Source organism: Heterodontus francisci, chromosome 4, assembly GCF_036365525.1.
Source record: "Heterodontus francisci isolate sHetFra1 chromosome 4, sHetFra1.hap1, whole genome shotgun sequence".
NCBI lineage: Eukaryota > Metazoa > Chordata > Chondrichthyes > Heterodontiformes > Heterodontidae > Heterodontus > Heterodontus francisci.
In genome coordinates this window covers 8,336,138-8,358,734 of record NC_090374.1, presented here as the reverse complement: position 1 = coordinate 8,358,734, position 22,597 = coordinate 8,336,138, and the positions used below count along the sequence as shown (strand labels likewise).

The 22,597-nt window shown below is 55.1% G+C and overlaps 1 protein-coding gene across 2 annotated transcripts in view; it reads left to right on the top strand.

The window, feature by feature from the left end:
• The window catches only part of LOC137368880 (succinyl-CoA:3-ketoacid coenzyme A transferase 1, mitochondrial-like), a 134,878-nt gene that overhangs the window by 5,448 nt on the left and 106,833 nt on the right, over window positions 1-22,597 (top strand). For both annotated transcript variants that reach the window (XM_068029112.1, XM_068029113.1), the window contains exons 2-8: window positions 5,252-5,387; window positions 12,532-12,681; window positions 16,885-16,991; window positions 17,969-18,029; window positions 20,100-20,207; window positions 21,318-21,432; window positions 22,271-22,365. In XM_068029112.1, the coding sequence (XP_067885213.1) occupies window positions 5,304-5,387; window positions 12,532-12,681; window positions 16,885-16,991; window positions 17,969-18,029; window positions 20,100-20,207; window positions 21,318-21,432; window positions 22,271-22,365 (720 nt within the window). In that variant the 5' untranslated portion in view covers window positions 5,252-5,303. The remainder of the gene's footprint in view (window positions 1-5,251; window positions 5,388-12,531; window positions 12,682-16,884; window positions 16,992-17,968; window positions 18,030-20,099; window positions 20,208-21,317; window positions 21,433-22,270; window positions 22,366-22,597) is intronic.

Below are 22,597 nucleotides of genomic sequence, written 5' to 3'. Positions count from 1 at the left end.
ACCTCTGATGAGCTCTGGAATTTCCTACAACATCATCTCTCTCGAAGACGCTACTGAAGATCCATCCCTTTGATAAAGCTTTAAATATCTGTTTTAATCAGAAGAGTGTCCTGGGTGGTGACAGGTCTCACACACACTGGCCAAAGGCCGTGAGAGGACAAATGGAGACAGTGGCTGATACGTCACTCAGTCCCACACATCACAGCTTTGCTGGATGTTCTTCCCCGTTACTGAGTCCTGTTGTGCACAAGCAGACAGTGCTGTTTGGGGCTGGGTGGGCAGAGAAGAGGTGGGATTGTGAATGTACTGGGGGTACGGGGAGAATGCTGGAGAGGGAGAGTGATTGTGAGGAACAGTATGTACAAGCTGTGCTTGTGATAGGAGAGGTGTGGCCGGTGGAGTGAGGGGGGGGGGGGGGGGGGTGACAGTTCACACCGAGGGGGGGAGGGGTGGGGGGGCTGACAGTTCACACCGAGGGGGGGCGGGGGATGACAGTTCCAACTGAGGGGGGGGGCAGTTCACCGAGCGAGGAGGTGACAGTTCACTCTGAGCGAGTGGGTGACAGTTCACTCTGAGCGAGTGGGTGACAGTTCACTCTGAGCGAGGGGGAGGTGACAGTTCACTCTGAGCGAGGAGGAGGTGACAGTTCACTCTGAGCGAGGAGGAGGTGACAGTTCACTCTGAGCGAGGGGGAGGTGACAGTTCACTCTGAGCGAGGGGGAGGTGACAGTTCACTCTGAGCGAAGGGGAGGTGACAGTTCACTCTGAGCGAAGGGGGGGGGTGACAGTTCACTCTGAGCGAGGGGGGGGGTGACAGTTCACACTGATCGAGGGGGAGGTGACAGTTCACTCTGAGCGAGGGGGAGGTGACAGTTCACTCTGAGCGAGGGGGAGGTGACAGTTCACTCTGAGCCAGGAGGAGGTGACAGTTCACTCTGAGCCAGGAGGAGGTGACAGTTCACTCTGAGCGAGGGGGAGGTGACAGTTCACTCTGAGCGAGGGGGAGGTGACAGTTCACTCTGAGCGAGGGGGGGGTGACAGTTCACTCTGAGCGAGGAGGAGGTGACAGTTCACTCTGAGCGAGGGGGAGGTGACAGTTCACTCTGAGCGAGGGGGAGGTGACAGTTCACTCTGAGCGAGGGGGAGGTGACAGTTCACTCTGAGCGAGGTGGGGGGTGACAGTTCACTCTGAGCGAGGGGGGGGTGACAGTTCACTCTGAGCGAGGGGGAGGTGACAGTTCACTCTGAGCGAGGGGGAGGTGACAGTTCACTCTGAGCGAGGGGGAGGTGACAGTTCACTCTGAGCGAGGGGGGGGGGTGGGGGGGGTGACAGTTCACTCTGAGCGATGGGGAGGTGACAGTTCACTCTGAGGGAGGGGGAGGTGACAGTTCACTCTGAGGGAGGGGGAGGTGACAGTTCACTCTGAGGGAGGGGGAGGTGACAGTTCACTCTGAGCGAGGGGGAGGTGACAGTTCACTCTGAGCGAGGGGGAGGTGACAGTTCACTCTGAGCGAGGGGGGGGGGTGGGGTGACAGTTCAGTCTGAGCGAGGAGGTGATGACAGTTCAGTCTGAGCGAGGAGGTGATGACAGTTCAGTCTGAGCAAGGTGGAGGTGACAGTTCACTCTGAGCGGGGGGGGGGGGTGACACTTCACACTGAGCGAGGAGGGGGTGACAGTTCAGTCTGAGCGAGGTGGAGGTGACAGTTCACTCTGAGCGAGTGGGTGACAGTTCACTCTGAGCGAGGGGGAGGTGACAGTTCACTCTGAGCGAGGAGGAGGTGACAGTTCACTCTGAGCGAGGAGGAGGTGACAGTTCACTCTGAGAGATGGGGAGGTGACAGTTCACTCTGAGCGAGGGGGAGGTGACAGTTCACTCTGAGCGAGGGGGGGGGGGTGACAGTTCAGTCTGAGCGAGGTGGAGGTGACAGTTCAGTCTGAGCGAGGTGGAGGTGACAGTTCACTCTGAGCGAGGGGGAGGTGACAGTTCACTCTGAGCGAGGGGGAGGTGACAGTTCACTCTGAGCGAGGGGGAGGTGACAGTTCACTCTGAGCGAGGAGGAGGTGACAGTTCACTCTGAGCGAGGAGGAGGTGACAGTTCACTCTGAGAGATGGGGAGGTGACAGTTCACTCTGAGCGAGGGGGAGGTGACAGTTCACTCTGAGCGAGGGGGGGGGGGTGACAGTTCACTCTGAGGGAGGGGGAGGTGACAGTTCACTCTGAGCGAGGGGGAGGTGACAGTTCACTCTGAGCGAGGGGGAGGTGACAGTTCACTCTGAGCGAGGGGGAGGTGACAGTTCACTCTGAGCGAGGGGGGGGGTGACAGTTCACTCTGAGCGAGGAGGGGGTGACAGTTCACTCTGAGCGAGGAGGGGGTGACAGTTCACTCTGAGCGAGGGGGAGGTGACAGTTCACTCTGAGCGAGGGGGAGGTGACAGTTCACTCTGAGCGAGGAGGGGGTGACAGTTCACTCTGAGCGAGGGGGGGGTGACAGTTCACTCTGAGCGAGGGGGGGGTGACAGTTCACTCTGAGCGAGGGGGAGGTGACAGTTCACTCTGAGCGAGGGGGAGGTGACAGTTCACTCTGAGCGAGGGGGAGGTGACAGTTCACTCTGAGCGAGTGGGTGACAGTTCACTCTGAGCGAGGAGGAGGTGACAGTTCACTCTGAGCGAGGGGGAGGTGACAGTTCACTCTGAGCGAGGAGGAGGTGACAGTTCACTCTGAGCGAGGGGGGGGTGACAGTTCACTCTGAGCGAGGAGGAGGTGACAGTTCACTCTGAGCGAGGGGGAGGTGACAGTTCACTCTGAGCGAGGGGGAGGTGACAGTTCACTCTGAGCGAGGGGGAGGTGACAGTTCACTCTGAGCGAGGAGGAGGTGACAGTTCACTCTGAGCGAGGGGGGGCGGGGTGACAGTTCACTCTGAGCGAGGGGGGGCGGGGTGACAGTTCACTCTGAGCGAGGGGGAGGTGACAGTTCACTCTGAGCGAGGGGGAGGTGACAGTTCACTCTGAGCCAGGAGGAGGTGACAGTTCACTCTGAGCGAGGGGGAGGTGACAGTTCACTCTGAGCGAGGGGGAGGTGACAGTTCACTCTGAGCGAGGGGGAGGTGACAGTTCACTCTGAGCGAGGGGGAGGTGACAGTTCACTCTGAGCGAGGGGGAGGTGACAGTTCACTCTGAGCGAGGAGGAGGTGACAGTTCACTCTGAGCGAGGGGGGGTGGGGTGACAGTTCACTCTGAGCGAGGGGGGGCGGGGTGACAGTTCACTCTGAGCGAGGGGGAGGTGACAGTTCACTCTGAGCGAGGGGGGGGGTGACAGTTCACTCTGAGCGAGGGGGGGGGTGACAGTTCACTCTGAGCCAGGAGGTGACAGTTCACTCTGACGGAGGGGGAGGTGACAGTTCACTCTGAGCGATGGGGAGGTGACAGTTCACTCTGAACCAGGAGGTGACAGTTCACTCTGAGCGAGGGGGAGGTGACAGTTCACTCTGAGCGAGGGGGAGGTGACAGTTCACTCTGAGCGAGGGGGAGGTGACAGTTCACTCTGAGCGAGGAGGTGATGACAGTTCAGTCTGAGCGAGGTGGAGGTGACAGTTCACTCTGAGCGAGGGGGAGGTTACAGTTCACTCTGAGCGAGGGGGAGGTTACAGTTCACTCTGAGCGAGGGGGAGGTGACAGTTCACTCTGAGCCAGGAGGTGACAGTTCACTCTGACGGAGGGGGAGGTGACAGTTCACTCTGAGCCAGGAGGTGACAGTTCACTCTGACGGAGGGGGAGGTGACAGTTCACTCTGAGCGATGGGGAGGTGACAGTTCACTCTGAACCAGGAGGTGACAGTTCACTCTGAGCGAGGGGGAGGTGACAGTTCACTCTGAGCGAGGGGGAGGTGACAGTTCACTCTGAGCGAGGGGGAGGTGACAGTTCACTCTGAGCGAGGGGGAGGTGACAGTTCACTCTGAGCGAGGGGGAGGTGACAGTTCACTCTGAGCGAGGAGGTGATGACAGTTCAGTCTGAGCGAGGTGGAGGTGACAGTTCACTCTGAGCGAGGGGGAGGTTACAGTTCACTCTGAGCGAGGGGGAGGTTACAGTTCACTCTGAGCGAGGAGGTGATGACAGTTCAGTCTGAGCGAGGTGGAGGTGACAGTTCACACTGAGCGGGGGGGGGGGGGGGGGTGACAGTTCACTCTGAGCGAGGGGGAGGTGACAGTTCACTCTGAGCGAGGGGGAGGTGATGACAGTTCAGTCTGAGCGAGGTGGAGGTGACAGTTCACTCTGAGCGAGGGGGAGGTGACAGTTCACTCTGAGCGAGGGGGAGGTGACAGTTCACTCTGAGCGAGGGGGAGGTGACAGTTCACTCTGAGCGAGGGGGAGGTGACAGTTCACTCTGAGCGAGGAGGAGGTGACAGTTCACTCTGAGCGAGGAGGAGGTGACAGTTCACTCTGAGCGAGGGGGAGGTGACAGTTCACTCTGAGCGAGGGGGAGGTGACAGTTCACTCTGAGCGAGGGGGAGGTGACAGTTCACTCTGAGCGAGGAGGAGGTGACAGTTCACTCTGAGCGAGGAGGGGGTGACAGTTCACTCTGAGCGAGGGGGAGGTGACAGTTCACTCTGAGCGAGGAGGTGACAGTTCACTCTGAGCGAGGGGGAGGTGACAGTTCACTCTGAGCGAGGGGGAGGTGACAGTTCACTCTGAGCCAGGAGGAGGTGACAGTTCACTCTGAGCGAGGGGGAGGTGACAGTTCACTCTGAGCCAGGAGGAGGTGACAGTTCACTCTGAGCGAGGGGGAGGTGACAGTTCACTCTGAGCGAGGAGGAGGTGACAGTTCACTCTGAGCGAGGAGGAGGTGACAGTTCACTCTGAGCGAGGGGGAGGTGACAGTTCACTCTGAGCGAGGGGGAGGTGACAGTTCACTCTGAGCGAGGGGGAGGTGACAGTTCACTCTGAGCGAGGAGGAGGTGACAGTTCACTCTGAGCGAGGGGGGGCGGGGTGACAGTGCACTCTGAGCGAGGAGGAGGTGACAGTTCACTCTGAGCGAGGGGGAGGTGACAGTTCACTCTGAGCGAGGAGGAGGTGACAGTTCACTCTGAGCGAGGGGGAGGTGACAGTTCACTCTGAGCGAGGGGGAGGTGACAGTTCACTCTGAGCGAGGAGGAGGTGACAGTTCACTCCGAGCGAGGGGGGGGGTGGGGGTGGGGGGGGAGGGGTGACAGTTCACACTGAGTGTCTCCCCTGCTACTCTCCCTACAGAGTGGATAATTTTGGCCTCGGTCTTTTGCTGCACACCAAGCAGATCAAACGGATGATTGCATCGTACGTGGGGGAGAATGCAGAGTTTGAGCGACAGTACCTCTCCGGGGACTTGGAAGTGGAGCTGACACCACAGGTGAGGAATATCTCTACTGGGGGCAGCTGGAAATTTATTGTTAATATCAGTCAAGTGTTTGGGAAACTGGCAGAAATGATTGGAGTTTTGTGTTCAATACTGACCTTTCACCCTGAGAGCCAGGCTTGGAGCCAGCACAGGCTGACAGGATGCAATGTCTCTCTCTATCTCCGCTTGCCTGCTCCCATCCCCGAGCAGTGATAGTCCAAGGAAATAAAATAGGTCTCAATACAGCTTCAGCTGGTGAGAATTAGACGACTAATATTATCAGGAGGCACGGATGCATTACAAACATAAAATGATGCCGCATGGGGCATTGCTCTGGGTTGAGCTATATCATTCAACAGAGAACTAAATCTGTATCTGCTGTCCCTTCCCTGGGTGTGTTTGTTAGGGATAGTGTACAGTGAACTTTACTCTGTGTCTAACCTGTTTTTTAAACTTCTTAAGGTGGCGTTAAAATCCCAGGCCCCTTGTATCTAACCTGTTTTTTTTAATATCTTCTTTTTCTTTGGCCTCCTTGTCTCGAGAGACAAGGGTAAGCTGCTAGACATGGATCAGTGGTTTGTGCAGCGTCTGGAGTGGCTATAAAGGCCAATTCTAGAGTGATAGACTCTTCCACAGGTGCTGCAGATAAAGTTGGTTGTCGGGGCTGTTACACAGTTGACTCTCTCCTTGCACTTCTGTCTTTTTTCCTGCCAACTGCTAAGTCTCTTCGACTCGCCACTCTTTAGCCCCGCCTTTCTGGCTGCCCGCCAACTCTGGCGATCACTGGCAACTGACTCCCACGACTTGTGATCAATGTCACAGGACTTCATGTCACGTTTGCAGACGTCTTTAAAGCGGAGACATGGACGGCCGGTGGGTCTGATACCAGTAGCGAGCTCGCTGTACAATGTGTCTTTGGGGATCCTGCCATCTTCCATGTGGCTCACATGGCCAAGCCATCTCAAGCCCTGCTGGCTCAGTAGGGTGTATATGCTGGGGATGTTGGCCGCCTCGAGGACTTCTGTGTTGGAGATACGGTCCTGCCACCTGATGCCAAGGATTCTCCGGAGGCAGCGAAGATGGAATGAGTTGAGATGCTGCTATTGGCTGACATACATTGTCCAGGCCTCGCTGCCATAGAGCAAGGTACTGAGGACACAGGCTTGATATACTCGGACTTTTGTGTTCCGTGTCAGTGCGCCATTTTCCCACACTCTCTTGGCCAGTCTTGACATAGCAGTGGAAGCCTTTCCCATGCGCTTGTTGATTTCTGCATCGAGAGACAGGTTACTGGTGATAGTTGAGCCCAGGTAGGTGAACTCTTGAACCACTTCCAGAGCATGGTCGCCAATATTGATGGATGGAGCATTTCTGACATCCTGTCCCATGATTTTCGTTTTCTTGAGGTTGATGATTCGGCCAAATTCATTGCAGGCAGCCGCAAACCTGTCAATGAGTCTCTGCAGACACTCTTCAGTGTGGGATGTTAATGCAGCATCATCAGCAAAGAGGAGTTCCCTGATGAGGACTTTCCGTACTTTGGTCTTCGCTCTTAGACGGGCAAGGTTGAACAACCTGCCATCTGATCTTGTGTGGAGGAATATTCCTTCTTCTGAAAACTTGAACGTATGTGAGAGCAGCAGGGAGAAGAAAATCCCAAAAAGTGTAGGTGTGAGAACACAGCCCTGTTTCACACCACTCAGGATAGGAAAGGGGTCTGATGAGGTGCCGCTATGTTGAATTGTGCCTTTCATATTGTCATGGAATGAGGTGATGATACTTAGTAGCTTTGGTGGACTTCCAATCTTTTCTAGTAGTCTGAAGAGACCACGTCTGCTGACTAGGTCAAAGGCTTTGGTGAAATCAATGAAAGCAACGTAGAGGGGCATCTGTTGTTCACGGCATTTCTCCTGTATCTGGCAAAGGGAGAACAGCATGTCAATGGTCGATCTCTCTGCTCAAAAGCCACACTGTGCCTCAGGGTAGACATGCTCAGCCAGCTTCTGGAGCCTGTTTAAAGCGACTCCAGTGAAGACTTTCCCCACTATGCTGAGCAGGGAGATTCCACGGTAGTTGTTGCAGTCACTGCGGTCACCCTTGTTCTTATAGAGAGTGATGATATTGGCATTGCACATGTCCTGTGGTCCTGCTCCCTCATCCCAGCACAGGCAAAGCAGTTCATGGAGTGCTGAGAGTATAGCAGGCTTGGCGCTCGATGATTTCAGGGGTAATGCCGTCCTTTCCAGGGGATTTTCCACTGGCTAGAGAATCAATGGCATCATTGAGTTCCGATTTTGTTGGCTGTTCGTCCAGCTCATCCATGACTGGTAGAGGCTGGGCTGCATAAGGTGGCCTTGATACCCCAGGCTCCTTTTATTTTGCTTGAGGAGGCTTATTCCCAAGGCCCCCTTTATATACATTTTTAAATAAATAACTTTATGAAAAACAGATAAATAAAACAAAACTGAAATTAAAGTTCCATTCTTGGCATCAATGATGCACTCCTGCTCCTCCGGTGCCCACCGGTCGCGGAAGGCCTCAAGCGTACCGGTGGACACCGTATGCTCCTTCTCCAGGGACACCTGGGTGCGAACATAACCTCGGAAGAGGGGCAGGCAATCGGGGAGGACGGACCCCCCTGACAGCTCCTGGACCTGTGAATTGCCACCTTGGCCAGGCCCAGGAGCAGACCGACGAGGAGATTCTCCTCCCGGCCCACGTCCCTCCTCACCGGGTGCCCAAAGATCAGGAGCGTGGGACTGAAGTGCTGCCAGAACTTGAGGAGCAGCCCCTTCAAATACTCAAATAGGGGCTGCAACCTCACACACTCCATATATATGTGAAACACGGACTCGTCCTGGCCGCAGAAAGTACAGGCGGCCTGGGAGTTCGTGAACCGAACTAAAAGTCTATTGCACGGGACTGCTCTGTGCAGCACCCTCCACTCCAGGTCCCCGATGTAAAGGGGGAAGACTCCCGCGTAGAGAGACCTCCGTCGGGGTTTCCCCTCATCGCCAGATGGCAACGCAGACCGCCAGGACATGTCCGGCTGGCTGACGAGGGTGAGGAAGTGGAGAGTGTGCAGGAGCAGCCCGTACAGGAAACCCCTCCGCGCCGATTGGAATGAAACGGAGGGCATTTCTAAGAGGCGGCTCGGGTTGTGCGGGACCGGCTCCCGAGGAGGGTTTCGGGGCCTGGGTCTGATGAGCAATTCCAGCCAAGCGGGGATCAGCTCGGCCGGGATCGCTCCGCACTCCCGAGCCCCCTCGCCACCCGCAGTGAGGGGCGTCCCGGGGGCTTCGGCTACTCCTCCGCTCGCCGGACCGTCCCCGGAGTCGGCCGCCCGGACAGCCGACTGGGACAGTGCACCTGGCCCTCCACTCCCCCAGCAACCCATTGAGGAACACATTAAAACGGCGCCTCTCAACCAGTTTCACGTCCGCGCGCTTGCCCGCTTTCTCGAGGGCGGCACGGACGGACTGGATGATCAGCGCCAGAGTCGACCAACGGTCGAGGGCCAGCTGAACTTTATTGCGGCAACCCCTGCAAGCCGCGAGGAAATCCCAGAGTTCCGCCGTGGGGATGAGAGGAGATTCGGTGGGAGGCACGAGGGACTCCACCACCTCACTGGCGATGGAATCAAGATCATCCTCCGTGCCCCGCACCAAATCCCCATCCTCCTCCGGGTCATCACCGCCAGCGGCCGACACATCCACCACACACTGTGGGGCGGACGGCCCGGCTGTGCCAGCTGGTCCCGCCTCCGTCACGATCCCACCCCCAGGATCGATGGTGGAGGAGTCCACTCTGGGTTCTATTGTGAAACTGGAGCCTGTAGGCACCAGCGGATCAGGACCCCCCTCCACCTCCGTCCCCAGGGCAATGAGTGGTCCAGGGGAGACAGAAGTTCCCGACTCCGGAAAACCAGCCGGAGCCGAGACTGGAGGCGGAGAGAGGAGGCCATCTCCTTCTCTGCCAGCACCCACAGGCCCAGCAGATGGGGCAGCATTCTCGGTTATAACCGGGTCGGGTGTCTCTAGGTGGACTCCGGCTGGGAGGGCCGACCCTCTGGGGCCTCACCCTCCCCTTCATTCAGGGCACCCGACCCAGTAGCAGTGGCAGAATGGGCGGCGTCCCCAGGCTCCCCCACCACAAGCAGGGCCCCACTTACTCCTTCAGGAGGGGCCTCATGTACCGGGGCCTTCCCCTCCCCTCCATCCTGAGGAATAGGGAGCTCCTGCCCGGACTTTGCAGCCTTGGTGGTGGCGGTAGGGGGAACCTGAGGACCCGAAACAGGAGACAGCTCCCCTCCAACAGATGGGCCCTGCGCCTCAGGGCCCTGTGTTATTTCAGTGGAGGGGTGCCTTCTCCTCTTTTTCGCACTAGGGCGCAGAGGCTCAGAGATCTCCATGTCATCAGAGGCCTCCGCACCCTCCTTTTTTTTTGGTCACCCGGGGCCTGAGCCCAGCCCTGGGACAGGTGGATTCCGTGAGAACGGGCTTTGGGCTGAGCTCAGGCTCGGGTGGTTTCAATGTGTCCAGGGGACGCGCCTCTTGATGTTTCTTTTGCCTCTGCGTCTTCCTTCCACTCGGACGGGCACTCCCCTCCCCGCTGGAGGCTGTGAAAACCACAGCCTCCGGAACCGACTGAGCGGTGTCTGTTGGATGTGTGGGGGGAGTGGGAGGACCCTGGGCCGCCGAGGTGGAGCTGGCGGCCGGGAGGTTGAGGCAGTTCTTACGAACATGCCCCACCCCCTTGCAGACGTGGCACCGCGCCCCGTCCGAGGTCCAAAAGACGCGGTAGGCCGTCCCCTGGAACTCCACATAAAATTGGCCCTCCGTGTCCTCCTCCCGCGCCAGCTGCATAAATAACTGGTGGCGGAAGGAGTAGACATGTTGGAGACTGTGCTCCCGAAGACCAAGCCGGACTGGGGTGATCCCCGACCTCACCTCCCCCATGTGGTGCAGGTGGGGAAGGAGGAGCTCACTGGGAATAAAGGGCAGGACATTTTATAAGATTATCCGCTGCACAGTGGCCCCTAGAGGGTCCACCGGCAGGAAAGTCCCACCCACAGTGAGCCCTTTACTCAGGGCCAGGGACACGGCCCGCTCGGTCTTCAGGAAGAACACAGCCTTCCCGTACATTTTTGAGGCTGCCACAATGGCCGAGGGGCCGACAACCTCGGCCATTGCCTTTACACAGGCCTCTATAGACATATTGGGCTGGGGATAGCTCTTTACCCCATGGCTTGAAGTAATGAATTTAAAAGGTGACGGGGTCACACGGGCGGCCACAGAGGCTACAGCCGCATCGGTATGAGAAGGCCCCGCCACCGGTGATGATGGGCTTGCCATGGCTCAAGAGCCAAACCCACCCCCAATTTACAGGTAAGCAAACAAACAAACAAAGAAACCCACGAGGAGGTTTGGGGAGAGGCTGAGGGTTACAGGAAATGGGAAAGACAGGCTGCAAGCGATGACTTTGCTTTTTTCCCCCTTAAAGGGTGGTACTCAGAGCACTGCAACACTTCTGGTCTTCTGGTTGTGGGAGCGGTCTTCACCTGGGTCAGCCGAAAGCTGCCCAGGCTCTAGTTCGATCCTTATGTCTCTATTAGCCAGGCAGCTTCAGCTGACTCAGGCTGGGCAATTGGGGTGGGGAGGGAGCTTCCCTGCAACTTTAGTGCAACTGCACAGCTCCCTGCAGAATTGTATAGCCCCCACCCCTTGTTCTTCTGGCCTCTTCCACCTCCCACAACAGTCCAAATGAAATGAAAGTTTGGTGCTCGACACCCACCTCGAAATACAGCCTTTTTCAAAGTCTTTCCTCCTCTGCAGCAAAAGTTGTTGAAAGGTTTTTGCAGTTCCCTCTCCAGCAGCACCTCCAGCAACTGACTGCAGCACTATCAGCTGCACCTCGTTGAGGCACTCAGTATTCCCAATCAGAGAGGAGCCAATCCCCATTTTTTTTTTTTTTTTTAGATTTACTCTGTATCTAACCCCAGTTTTTTTTTACAAGGTGACCTTTATACCCCAGGCCCCTTTTATATTTTTTCAGATCGAGGGGGCCTTTATCCCTCAGGCCCCCTTTATGTACATATTTACAGTTTTAAAATAACTTTATTAAAACAGATAAATAAACAAAAAACTCAAATTAAAATGCCATTCTCGGCATCGACGATGCACTCCAGTCCCTGCGGTGCCCACCGGTCGCGGAAGGCCTCAAGCGTACCGGCTGACACCGCATGCTCCTTTTCCAGGGACACCCGGGCGCGAACGTAACCGCGGAAGAGGGGCAGGCAATCGGGGAGGACGGACCCCCCGACGGCACGGAACCTGGACCTGTGAATTGCCACCTTGGCCAGGCCCAGGAGCAGACCGACGAGGAGATCCTCCTCCCGGCCCGAGCCCCTCCGCACCGGGTGCCCAAAGATCAGGAGCGTGGGACTGAAGTGCAGTCAGAATTTGAGGAGCAGCCCCTTCAGATACTCAAATAGGGGCTGCAACCTCGCACACTCCGTATAAATGTGGAACACGGACTCGTCCAGGCCGCAGAAAGTACAGCTGGCCTGGGAGTCCGTGAACCTACTTAAAAGCCTATTGCACGGGACTGCTCTGTGCAGCACCCTCCACCCCAGGTCCCCGATGTAAAGGGGGAAGACTCCCGCGTAGAGAGACCTCCATCGGGGTTTCCCCTCGCCGCCAGTTGGCAACGCGGACCGCCAGGGCGTGTCCGGCCGGCTGACGAGGGCGAGGAAGTGGAGAGTGTGCAGGAGCAGCCCGTACAGGAAACCCCTCCACGCCAATTGGAATGGCACGGAGGGCATTCCCGAGAGGCGGGTATCTAACCCCGTGCTGTACCTGTCCTGGGAGTGTTTGATGGGGACAGTGTAGAGGGAGCTTTACTCTGTATCTAACCCCGTGTTGTTCCTGTTCTGGGAGTGTTTGATGTTAATACTCAGAGTGTGCAATAGAAACTGCTCCATTTTCCTTGTTGAGCTGAAAGAGCCACCAAAGAGACATAATTGGAGTGCTGTATATATCTACTCAGCATGTGGTTCCAATATTGCTATTTATTTGCAGTGTGCCGCTCAGGGTTTTCGAGTACTTTTGATCTTTGTTACATCCTGACTGACTATTCACTCATCTCATCCTTTTAGGGAACTTTAGCTGAAAGAATCCGTGCCGGTGGTGCAGGCATCCCAGCATTCTTCACCCCCACAGCATACGGCACGCTTATCGAAGAAGGAGGGGCCCCAATTAAATATAATAAGGATGGCAGTATCTGCATCGCAAGTGAACCCAGAGAGGTAACGACCCATCAGCTACCTGCTGTTCTTTTCCCTGACTGCTCCTGTTGCCAATTTTGCCTTAATCGTTCCCAGAATGCTGGTGTCTTTGCAAGGTTGGCATTTATTGCCCATCTGTAATGACCCAGGGTTTTGATATAATTGAGCCAATTTCTGGGCCACTGCAGAGGGGGTTTGGATTCAGCCATGTTGCTGGGAGTCTGCGGTCAGCAGCTTCTTACCTTAAAGAACAGTCCCGGTAAACAGATGGGTTTTTAAAATAAGCCGACTGCTCACATGGCCAGGACACTTTGCGATCTTCCTACATTTCGAAAAGTTCTTTAGGATTATTTTACAAACGGCGGAGCAGGCTTTCATCTGAAAGACAGCACCACTGACAGTGCAGCACTCCCTCACTACTGCATGGATGTGTCAGCCTAGGTTTTGTGCTCAAGTCTCTGGAGTGTCACGTGATTGCACAGCCTACCGGCAAGATGAAAGTGCTATCAGCTGTTGCTATTCTCCGGCACACTGCCTGAAACTTAGGCCCATGTTCTGTAACTAAGTTCTAAATTAAAGAAATGTGTACAATGAATCACATTAGTCTGTACCTCCCTCTCATTCTAACTCCCAGCTCACTCTCCTCCCCTGGAAATCTCACTCTCGCTCTCTCCCTCCTCCCCTGGACCTCTCGCTCTCTCCCTCCTCCCCTGGACCTCTCGCTCTCTCTCTCCTCCCCTGGACCTCTCACTCTCGCTCTCTCCCTCCTCCCCTGGACCTCTCACTCTCTCCCTCCTCTCCTGGACCTCTCATTCTCGCTCTCTCTCTCCTCCCCTGGACCTCTCACTCTCGCTCTCTCCCTCCTCCCCTGGACCTCTCACTCTCGCTCTCTCCCTCCTCCCCTGGACCTCTCACTCTCGCTCTCTCCCTCCTCCCCTGGACCTCTCACTCTCGCTCTCTCCCTCCTCCCCTGGACCTCTCACTCTCGCTCTCTCCCTGCTCCCCTGGACCTCTCACTCTCGCTCTCACTCTCCTCCCCTGGACCTCTCACTCTCGCTCTCTCCCTCCTCCCCTGGACCTCTCGCTCTCTCCCTCCTCCCCTGGACCTCTCGCTCTCTCCCTCCTCCCCTGGACCTCTCACTCTCGCTCTCTCTCTCCTCCCCTGGACCTCTCACTCTCGCTCTCTCTCTCCTCCCCTGGACCTCGCACTCTCGCTCTCTCCCTCCTCCCCTGGACCTCTCACTCTCTCCCTCCTCCCCTGGGCCTCTCGCTCTCTCTCTCTCCCTGCTCCCCTGGACCTCTCGCTCTCTCTCTCCTCCCCTGGACCTCTCGCTCTCCCTCTCCTCCCCTGGACTTCTCGCGCTCTCTCTCCTCCCCTGGACCTCTCACTCTCGCTCTCTCCCTGCTCCCCTGGACCTCTCGCTCTCTCCCTCCTCCCCTGGACCTCTCGCTCTCTCCCTCCTCCCCTGGACCTCTCGCTCTCTCCCTCCTCCCCTGGACCTCTCGCTCTCTCCCTCCTCCCCTGGACCTCTCGCTCTCTCCCTCCTCCCCTGGACCTCTCGCTCTCTCCCTCCTCCCCTGGACCTCTCGCTCTCTCCCTCCTCCCCTGGACCTCTCGCTCTCTCCCTCCTCCCCTGGACCTCTCGCTCTCTCCCTCCTCCCCTGGACCTCTCGCTCTCTCCCTCCTCCCCTGGACCTCTCGCTCTCTCCCTCCTCCCCTGGACCTCTCGCTCTCTCCCTCCTCCCCTGGACCTCTCGCTCTCTCCCTCCTCCCCTGGACCTCTCGCTCTCTCCCTCCTCCCCTGGACCTCTCGCTCTCTCCCTCCTCCCCTGGACCTCTCGCTCTCTCCCTCCTCCCCTGGACCTCTCGCTCTCTCCCTCCTCCCCTGGACCTCTCGCTCTCTCCCTCCTCCCCTGGACCTCTTGCGCTCTCTCTCTCCTCCCCTGGACCTCTCGCGCTCTCTCTCTCCTCCCCTGGACCTCTCGCGCTCTCTCTCTCCTCCCCTGGACCTCTCACTCTCGCTCTCTCCCTCCTCCCCTGGACCTCTCGCTCTCTCCCTCCTCCCCTGGACCTCTCGCTCTCTCTCTCTCCTCCCCTGGACTTCTCGCGCTCTCTCTCCTCCCCTGGACCTCCCACTCTCGCTCTCTCCCTCCTCCCCTGGACCTCCCACTCTCACTCTCTCCCTCCTCCCCTGGACCTCCCACTCTCGCTCTCTCCCTCCTCCCCTGGACCTCCCACTCTCGCTCTCTCCCTCCTCCCCTGGACCTCTCGCTCTCTCCTTCCTCCCCTGGACCTCTCGCTCTCTCCCTCCTCCCCTGGACCTCTCGCTCTCTCCCTCCTCCCCTGGACCTCTCGCTCTCTCCCTCCTCCCCTGGACCTCTCGCTCTCTCCCTCCTCCCCTGGACCTCTCGCTCTCTCTCTCCTCCCCTGGACTTCTCGCGCTCTCTCTCCTCCCCTGGACCTCTCACTCTCTCTCTCGCTCTCCTCCCCTGGACCTCTCACTCTCTCTCTCGCTCTCTCTCTCCTCCCCTGGACCTCTCGCTCTCTCTCTCTCCTCCCCTGGACTTCTCGCGCTCTCTCTCCTCCCCTGGACCTCCCACTCTCGCTCTCTCCCTCCTCCCCTGGACCTCCCACTCTCGCTCTCTCCCTCCTCCCCTGGACCTCTCGCTCTCTCCCTCCTCCCCTGGACCTCTCGCTCTCTCCCTCCTCCCCTGGACCTCTCGCTCTCTCCCTCCTCCCCTGGACCTCTCGCTCTCTCCCTCCTCCCCTGGACCTCTCGCTCTCTCCCTCCTCCCCTGGACCTCTCGCTCTCTCCCTCCTCCCCTGGACCTCTCGCTCTCTCCCTCCTCCCCTGGACCTCTCGCTCTCTCCCTCCTCCCCTGGACCTCTCGCTCTCTCTCTCCTCCCCTGGACTTCTCGCGCTCTCTCTCCTCCCCTGGACCTCTCACTCTCTCTCTCGCTCTCCTCCCCTGGACCTCTCACTCTCTCTCTCGCTCTCTCTCTCCTCCCCTGGACCTCGCGCTCTCTCTCTCCTCCCCTGGACCTCTCGCACTCGCTCTCTCCTCCCCTGGACCTCTCGCTCTCGCTCTCTCCTCCCCTGGACCTCTCGCTTTCTCTTGCTCTCTCTCTCCTCCCCTGGACACTCGCTCTCTCTCTCCTCCCCTGGACTTCTCGCTCTCTCTCTCCTCCCCTGGACCTCTCGCTCTCTCTCTCCACCCCTGGACTTCTCGCTCTCTCTCTCTCGTTCTCTCTCTCCTCCCCTGGACACTCGCTCTCTCTCTCCTCCCCTGGACTTCTCGCTCTCTCTCTCCTCCCCTGGACCTCTCGCTCTCTCTCTCCTCCCCTGGACTTCTCGCGCTCTCTCTCCTCCCCTGGACCTCTCACTCTCTCTCTCGCTCTCCTCCCCTGGACCTCTCACTCTCTCTCTCGCTCTCTCTCTCCTCCCCTGGACCTCTCGCTCTCTCTCTCTCCTCCCCTGGACTTCTCGCGCTCTCTCTCCTCCCCTGGAACTCCCACTCTCGCTCTCTCCCTCCTCCCCTGGACCTCTCGCTCTCTCCCTCCTCCCCTGGACCTCTCGCTCTCTCCCTCCTCCCCTGGACCTCTCGCTCTCTCCCTCCTCCCCTGGACCTCTCGCTCTCTCCCTCCTCCCCTGGACCTCTCGCTCTCTCCCTCCTCCCCTGGACCTCTCGCTCTCTCTCTCCTCCCCTGGACCTCTCGCTCTCTCTCTCCTCCCCTGGACTTCTCGCGCTCTCTCTCCTCCCCTGGACCTCTCACTCTCTCTCTCGCTCTCCTCCCCTGGACCTCTCACTCTCTCTCTCGCTCTCTCTCTCCTCCCCTGGACCTCGCGCTCTCTCTCTCCTCCCCTGGACCTCTCGCTCTCGCTCTCTCCTCCCCTGGACTTCTCGCTCTCGCTCTCTCCTCCCCTGGACCTCTCGTGCTCGCTCTCTCCTCCCCTGGACCTCTCGCTTTCTCTTGCTCTCTCTCTCCTCCCCTGGACACTCGCTCTCTCTCTCCTCCCCTGGACTTCTCGCTCTCTCTCTCCTCCCCTGGACCTCTCGCTCTCTCTCTCCACCCCTGGACTTCTCGCTCTCTCTCTCTCGTTCTCTCTCTCCTCCCCTGGATATATCTCTATCTCTGTCTCTGTCTCTGTCTCTCGCTCTGCTCCCCCCTTGCTCTGTATTCTGGAGACCATGTTGTTTGACCATGTTCTGTTTTCCCTCCAGGTGCGGGAATTCAGTGGTCGGTACTACATCATGGAGAGAGGGATCACTGGAGATTTCGCCCTCATTAAGGCCTGGAAAGCGGATCGGGCCGGGAATGTTGTTTTCCGGTAATTCCTCCTTCAGCTACATATTCCAGTTGGAAGCAGCTGGACAGGGGCAGAACTGGGAGGAAGGCAGTGTTGTTAATTTGTGCTGAGGTAAACTCAGCTCCAGCATAGTGTGATGAGTGGGGACATGGACAGTCATGCTACACCTGGGTAGAGGTTGGCCATAGAACAGGAGAGGGTTGGAGGTGGGTGAATTAGCTGCGGTTTTACTCGTCTGGTGTGTGGTCTGAGACCAGACGACCCACTCATTTTACGTAAGACTGATTAACACCAGACACAGGAGTTTTCACCCTTCAGTCATCTTGACAAGGGACATCTTGACAAATATATGAATAGGAAGGGAATAGAGGGATATGGGCCCCGGAAGTGCAGAAGGTGTTAGTTTAGGCAGGCATCAAGATCGGCGCAGGCTTGGAGGGCCGAATGGCCTGTTCCTGTGCTGTACTGTTCTTTGTTCTTTTGTCAAATCCAGATCCTTGAGGGAAGAGGGCCTCAATCTGACCCACTGCCCTACCCAGGATCCTAATACAGTTGAAGCTGTTCGGTTGTGGCTGTATATAGAGCCATTGGTGCCTGCTCCCCAAGGAATCTGTTGTTATCATATAGGACTTTGAGTGGCTGTCGGGTAAAGACAGGATTGTGCTCCATTGTAACTTCTCCCACGGTTGAATAGTTGCCTGTGCTGACTGTCTCTGCCATAAATAATGACATCAGAGTCTGTAGAGCTGTCCTAAACAAGTGTGTCTGTGCTCAGGGTGGAGAGATATCGAGACACTATAGAGTCATAGAGTCGTATAGCATAGAAACAGGCCCTTCGGCCCACCGCATCCATGCCGACCATAATGCCTATCTATACTAATCCCACCTGCCTGCATTAATTAGTAGGGCAAAGGTCACAGGCCTGGCCTGTGAAGACTGTGTTGAGATTGGCTCAGTGTTGCAGGACTGCTGTCTCACATCTGTATATTCCCTTTCAGGAAAACTGCACGGAACTTCAACCAGCCCATGTGTAAAGCTGCAAAAGTGACTGTGGTGGAGGTATCTGTCTGTGTGTGTCTGTCTGTCTGTGTGAGTCTGTGTCTCTGTGTCTGTCTCTGTGTGTGTGGAGTTTTGAAACATATAAACTTCTTAAGGGACTTGACAGGGTAGACATTGTGAAAATGTTTCTCCTGGCTGTGGGACCTGGAACACCAGGGTCACAGTATCAGAATAAGGAGTAGGCCATTCAGGACTGAGATGAGGAGAAATCCCTTCACTCAAAGGGTTGTGAATCTTTGAAATTCTCTACCCCAGAGAGTTGTGGATGCTCAGTTGTTGAGTATATTCAGGATAGGTTGATGGATGTTTGGGTTGTTACGGATATGGAGTACTGCGGGAAGATAGTGTTGAGGTAGAAGATCACCCATGATCTTGTTGAATGGTGGAGCAGGCTCGAAGAACCAAATGGCCAACTCCAGTCCCTATTTCCTATGTTCTTATGTATCTGTGTGTCTGTGTGTGTGTGTGTGTCTCTGTGTGTGTGTGTGTCTCTGTGTGTGTGTGTGTGTCTGTGTGTGTGTGTGTGTCTCTGTGTGTGTGTGTCTGTGTGTGTGTCTCTGTCTCTGTGTGTGTGTGTGTCTCTGTGTGTGTGTGTGTGTCTCTGTCTCTGTGTGTGTGTGTCTCTGTGTGTGTGTGTCTCTGTGTGTGTGTGTGTGTGTCTCTGTGTGTGTGTGTGTGTCTGTGTGTGTGTGTGTGTCTCTGTGTGTGTGTGTCTCTGTGTATGTGAGTAGTATTTTTAACATGGAAGCTGTTTTTGAACCTGTACATGGAGCTTTACTGAACGAGACAGTGTGTGTGTGTGTGCTAGACAGACAAAGGGTTGCTAAAGCTATCTTGAATCCTCCACACGACTGTATCTGTAAATACAGCCATCAATCAGCAACCTGCTCCCAGCACATAGTGCATGTGAATTAGTCCTTCAGACAGCAGACATATAGAGTGGAGATGAAGAGGGGGTAACCTAGCAACCAATGCAGCACATCAGACACTGATGTGTATCTGGGAGAAGGAAATACTAGGAGCTGCAGCTAGGAGGTGGAGCAGGAAACGATGGGAATTTTGTGTTTGCAGCTCGATTAGTTTGCTTTGCTGATCAGTGAAATGCAGTATTCTTGACGAATTGTTTCATCTGCTTGTTTAAGTCAATCACATGTTCCAACGCTTGGTACTGGCTGCAAACCCTGTGCTCAGAGCAAACCTTCGCTCAGTTACATTCACAGCCAGAGCAAAAAAACAGCACAGCAGTGCTTCCAGGAACATCCGAAATCTAAGGTCGTTGATGAGAAATTTAATAATCCAATAAGGAATAATTAGAAAATAAAAGGCTAGATTGTGGTTTGTTCAGTGAACGTTATTGACATTGAGGTAAGGCATGTTAGTGTATCAAACCAGGACAGGAACAGCACGGGATTAGATACAGAGTAAAGCTCCCTCTACACTGTCCCCATCAAACACTCCCAGGACAGATACAGCACGGGGTTAGATACAGAGTAAAACTCCCTCTACACTGTCCCCATCAAACACTCCCAGGACAGATACAGCACGGGGTTAGATACAGAGTAAAGCTCCCTCTACACTGTCCCCCATCAAACACTCCCAGGACAGATACAGCACGGGGTTAGATACAGAGTAAAGCTCCCTCTACACTCTCCGCAAAACCTGACTTAACCCAGTCTCAGAAGAGCCCTCTGTGCTGCAGCAGTATAATTTTTTTTACATCATGCTTGCCATTCTCTGGCCTATCTGAGTGCAGTTAACAATGTTAATACTGTTCAGGTCTCTGTTGTGTCCGTGGCTGCTGAAGAGGCTTCGAGCACAGTGCAGTCTAATATTCAACTGCATGCAATAGGCACATGTACTCAGAGTTGGAATCCATTCTTCTATCTCTCAAGTTGAATGAACCAGCCAACACTGACATGTAATGAACAGTGACTTGGGTGAGGTTGTTCCTGCAGGCCAGCAGCTGCAACCCAATCCCTGACAAAAATTTGGGAAGTCAGGAGAGTCAAGGGGAATTAAGGAAGGGGTACTGCCGATTAATTCACCCTGTTCTCTCTCTGTGTTTAACAGGTCGAGGAGATAGTTGACACCGGAACATTTGCGCCTGAGGATGTCCACATACCCAGTATATATGTACAGAGAATCATAAAGGGTGACCAGTACGAGAAGCGGATTGAGGTGAGCAGGGTAGAGCTGCATAGGGCACTGATACTCAGACAAGTTCAGAAAGAAACAGTCTGTGTTTATACAGGAGCTCATCACTTGTCTCAGTGCTGTAACTGTTATGGTGACAACCAGCCATTTTACACACAGCAAGATCCCATGTACAACAACTGGATGAAAGGTCAGTTCATGGTTTTCTTTAATTGAAGGAATGCTGAAGGCTTGGCTGCATTACACTAGCTGCTGGTCTCGCAGTCTTTGAGTCAGAAGGTCAGGGGGGACGGGGGGGGGGGTCACGCCACACTCCAGCACAGCATGTCCGCACCTGCAGAGTGTAGTCTTGTCAGAGGTGTCACTGAGACAATAAAGCCTGTTCAGATGAATGTTAGAGATCCAATGGCAATGTTTAGAGAATTGGCAGGTAGTTCCCGTGGTGTTCTCAGCCAAGCCAGTACTAACAGAGACACATTGACCTGGTCCTTTATCTCACTGATGTTTGACTGTTACATTTTTACTTGAAAGTAATTCATAATATCGAGGTGCTCTGGGCCTCTCTGAAAGATGTGATGAGGTGGCTGTGTAAGTGGGAACACTGTGGGGATATGTGGCCAGGTGCCCAAATGGAAGCTGGTTTGAGGAGGGGGTGAGGTATGGGGAAGGGAGGATGGTTCGATCATCAGAGAGTGTTGCACTCCGGGTCCGGTCTTTACTACTTTACAGTTTATCGGACAGACCTGAAAACAGGCAGTTTGCCCAGACATGCAAATGACGTATGGCATAGAAGAGGCAAAGGGCAAGAAAAACACACCAGACCAAAGTGTAACTGGGCAGCATGTTACACTGTGAGAGGAGGGGGAGGGCTGCAGTTGTTTCCCTCTTTATGACCTGGTGGGTTTCCTGTTCTCGGCTGCAAAAGCGACATGGCAGTGAGTCTGAATGGCCCAGAGGGTAATTGTCCACGATTCCTTCTCCTGATGCCACATTTGCCTGTGATATCTCCCAGAACGTCAGCACTGAACCTGGGAATTTCCTGCTGCGATGACCTTTATATGTGTGTAGTCCCCACGCTGCTTTCTTCCAGAAGCTTCTGTGCTGCAGTACTTGTAAAATGTTGTTTATGTTCAGAGACGAACTCTTCGAAAGGTGGGAGATTGCAAGGCCAAAGCCACGAGTGAAGCCGACATCATGAGGGAAAGGATCATTCGGAGAGCAGCCCTCGAGTTTGAGGATGGTATGTATGGTATCCTTTTACACACAGCCACTGGCTGAGTTTCCAGGCTGAGTTTGAAGGCCTAGGGAAGTGGGGAATAGTGTGTGTTAAACAGGACCGTTTGATCAAGAAAGAGATCTAGGGGTTATAAACAATAGGTCAATGGCTGCATTAGCAATAAGGCATTGATTGTATTATGAGGTTGTGTTGTCTAAGGTGCAAGTTAGAATTCATGATGTACAACTCAAATCAGTTTATGGGATGGCTGTGGCTGTCCTTGGGAGGGGCTAGAGGAGGGATCAGGAAGACATACCAGTGTATTGGGAATTTCAGCTCTTGGAAAAGGTTTAAGGAGGTGGAGTTATTTCTGTTTGGATCGAGGAGTTACCAGGGTAACCCATTTGGTGTTTTCAAGGTTCTGAGAGGAATTGACAGACTCGATCAGGCAGAATGTTCTCTGTGGTAAGGATTCGAATCTCCGGGGGTATAGGTTAAACATTAGGAAGTTAGGAGTGAGTCAGGGGGAGCTCTTTCACACAAAGGGTAATTAAATTATGGAAGAAGTTACGAAAGAGGAACATTGAAGCTGAGAGTAAAATGGAGTCAGGAGACAATTGGGGAGAGAAGATATTGATGGGGACAGAGAGGAGGTGGGTTAACCTGTTAAATGCAGATAGGTTTGTAGAATGTAATGGCCCTTTTCCTTAAATTCTGGCAGTGCTCACGTACAGGAGTTGATACTGACACACTTGCATGAAGCATATGGTACTAGACTGAGTGAATGATTCCCTTTTCCCCATTGGTTGCTTTAATTGTGTTGATTCTGATTTTTTGTGAGCTCCATATAGACTTAACTGGAACATTCTAGCAAACCTGGGTATTGGAATGCCAATGCTGGCCAGCAACTTCATCCGACCGGACATCACGGTGCACCTGCAGAGTGAGAATGGTGTTCTGGGATTGGTAAGAATGTGAGCTGTACTGGGAGCCGAAGGGCAGTCGAGATTCCATGGTGTCACATTTTGGGCTGTCTATTTTTCCCACAGACTGATCTTGGTGTGATTCCTGTTAAAATGTGGGTGCCAGGTTCACTGAGCAGAATGACTGGGAGATGTAAATTAAAGCAAATATGTTGACTGGTGCCATTGTCATCTCTTTTTCACTCATGGGATGTGGGCATCACTGGTAAGGCCCA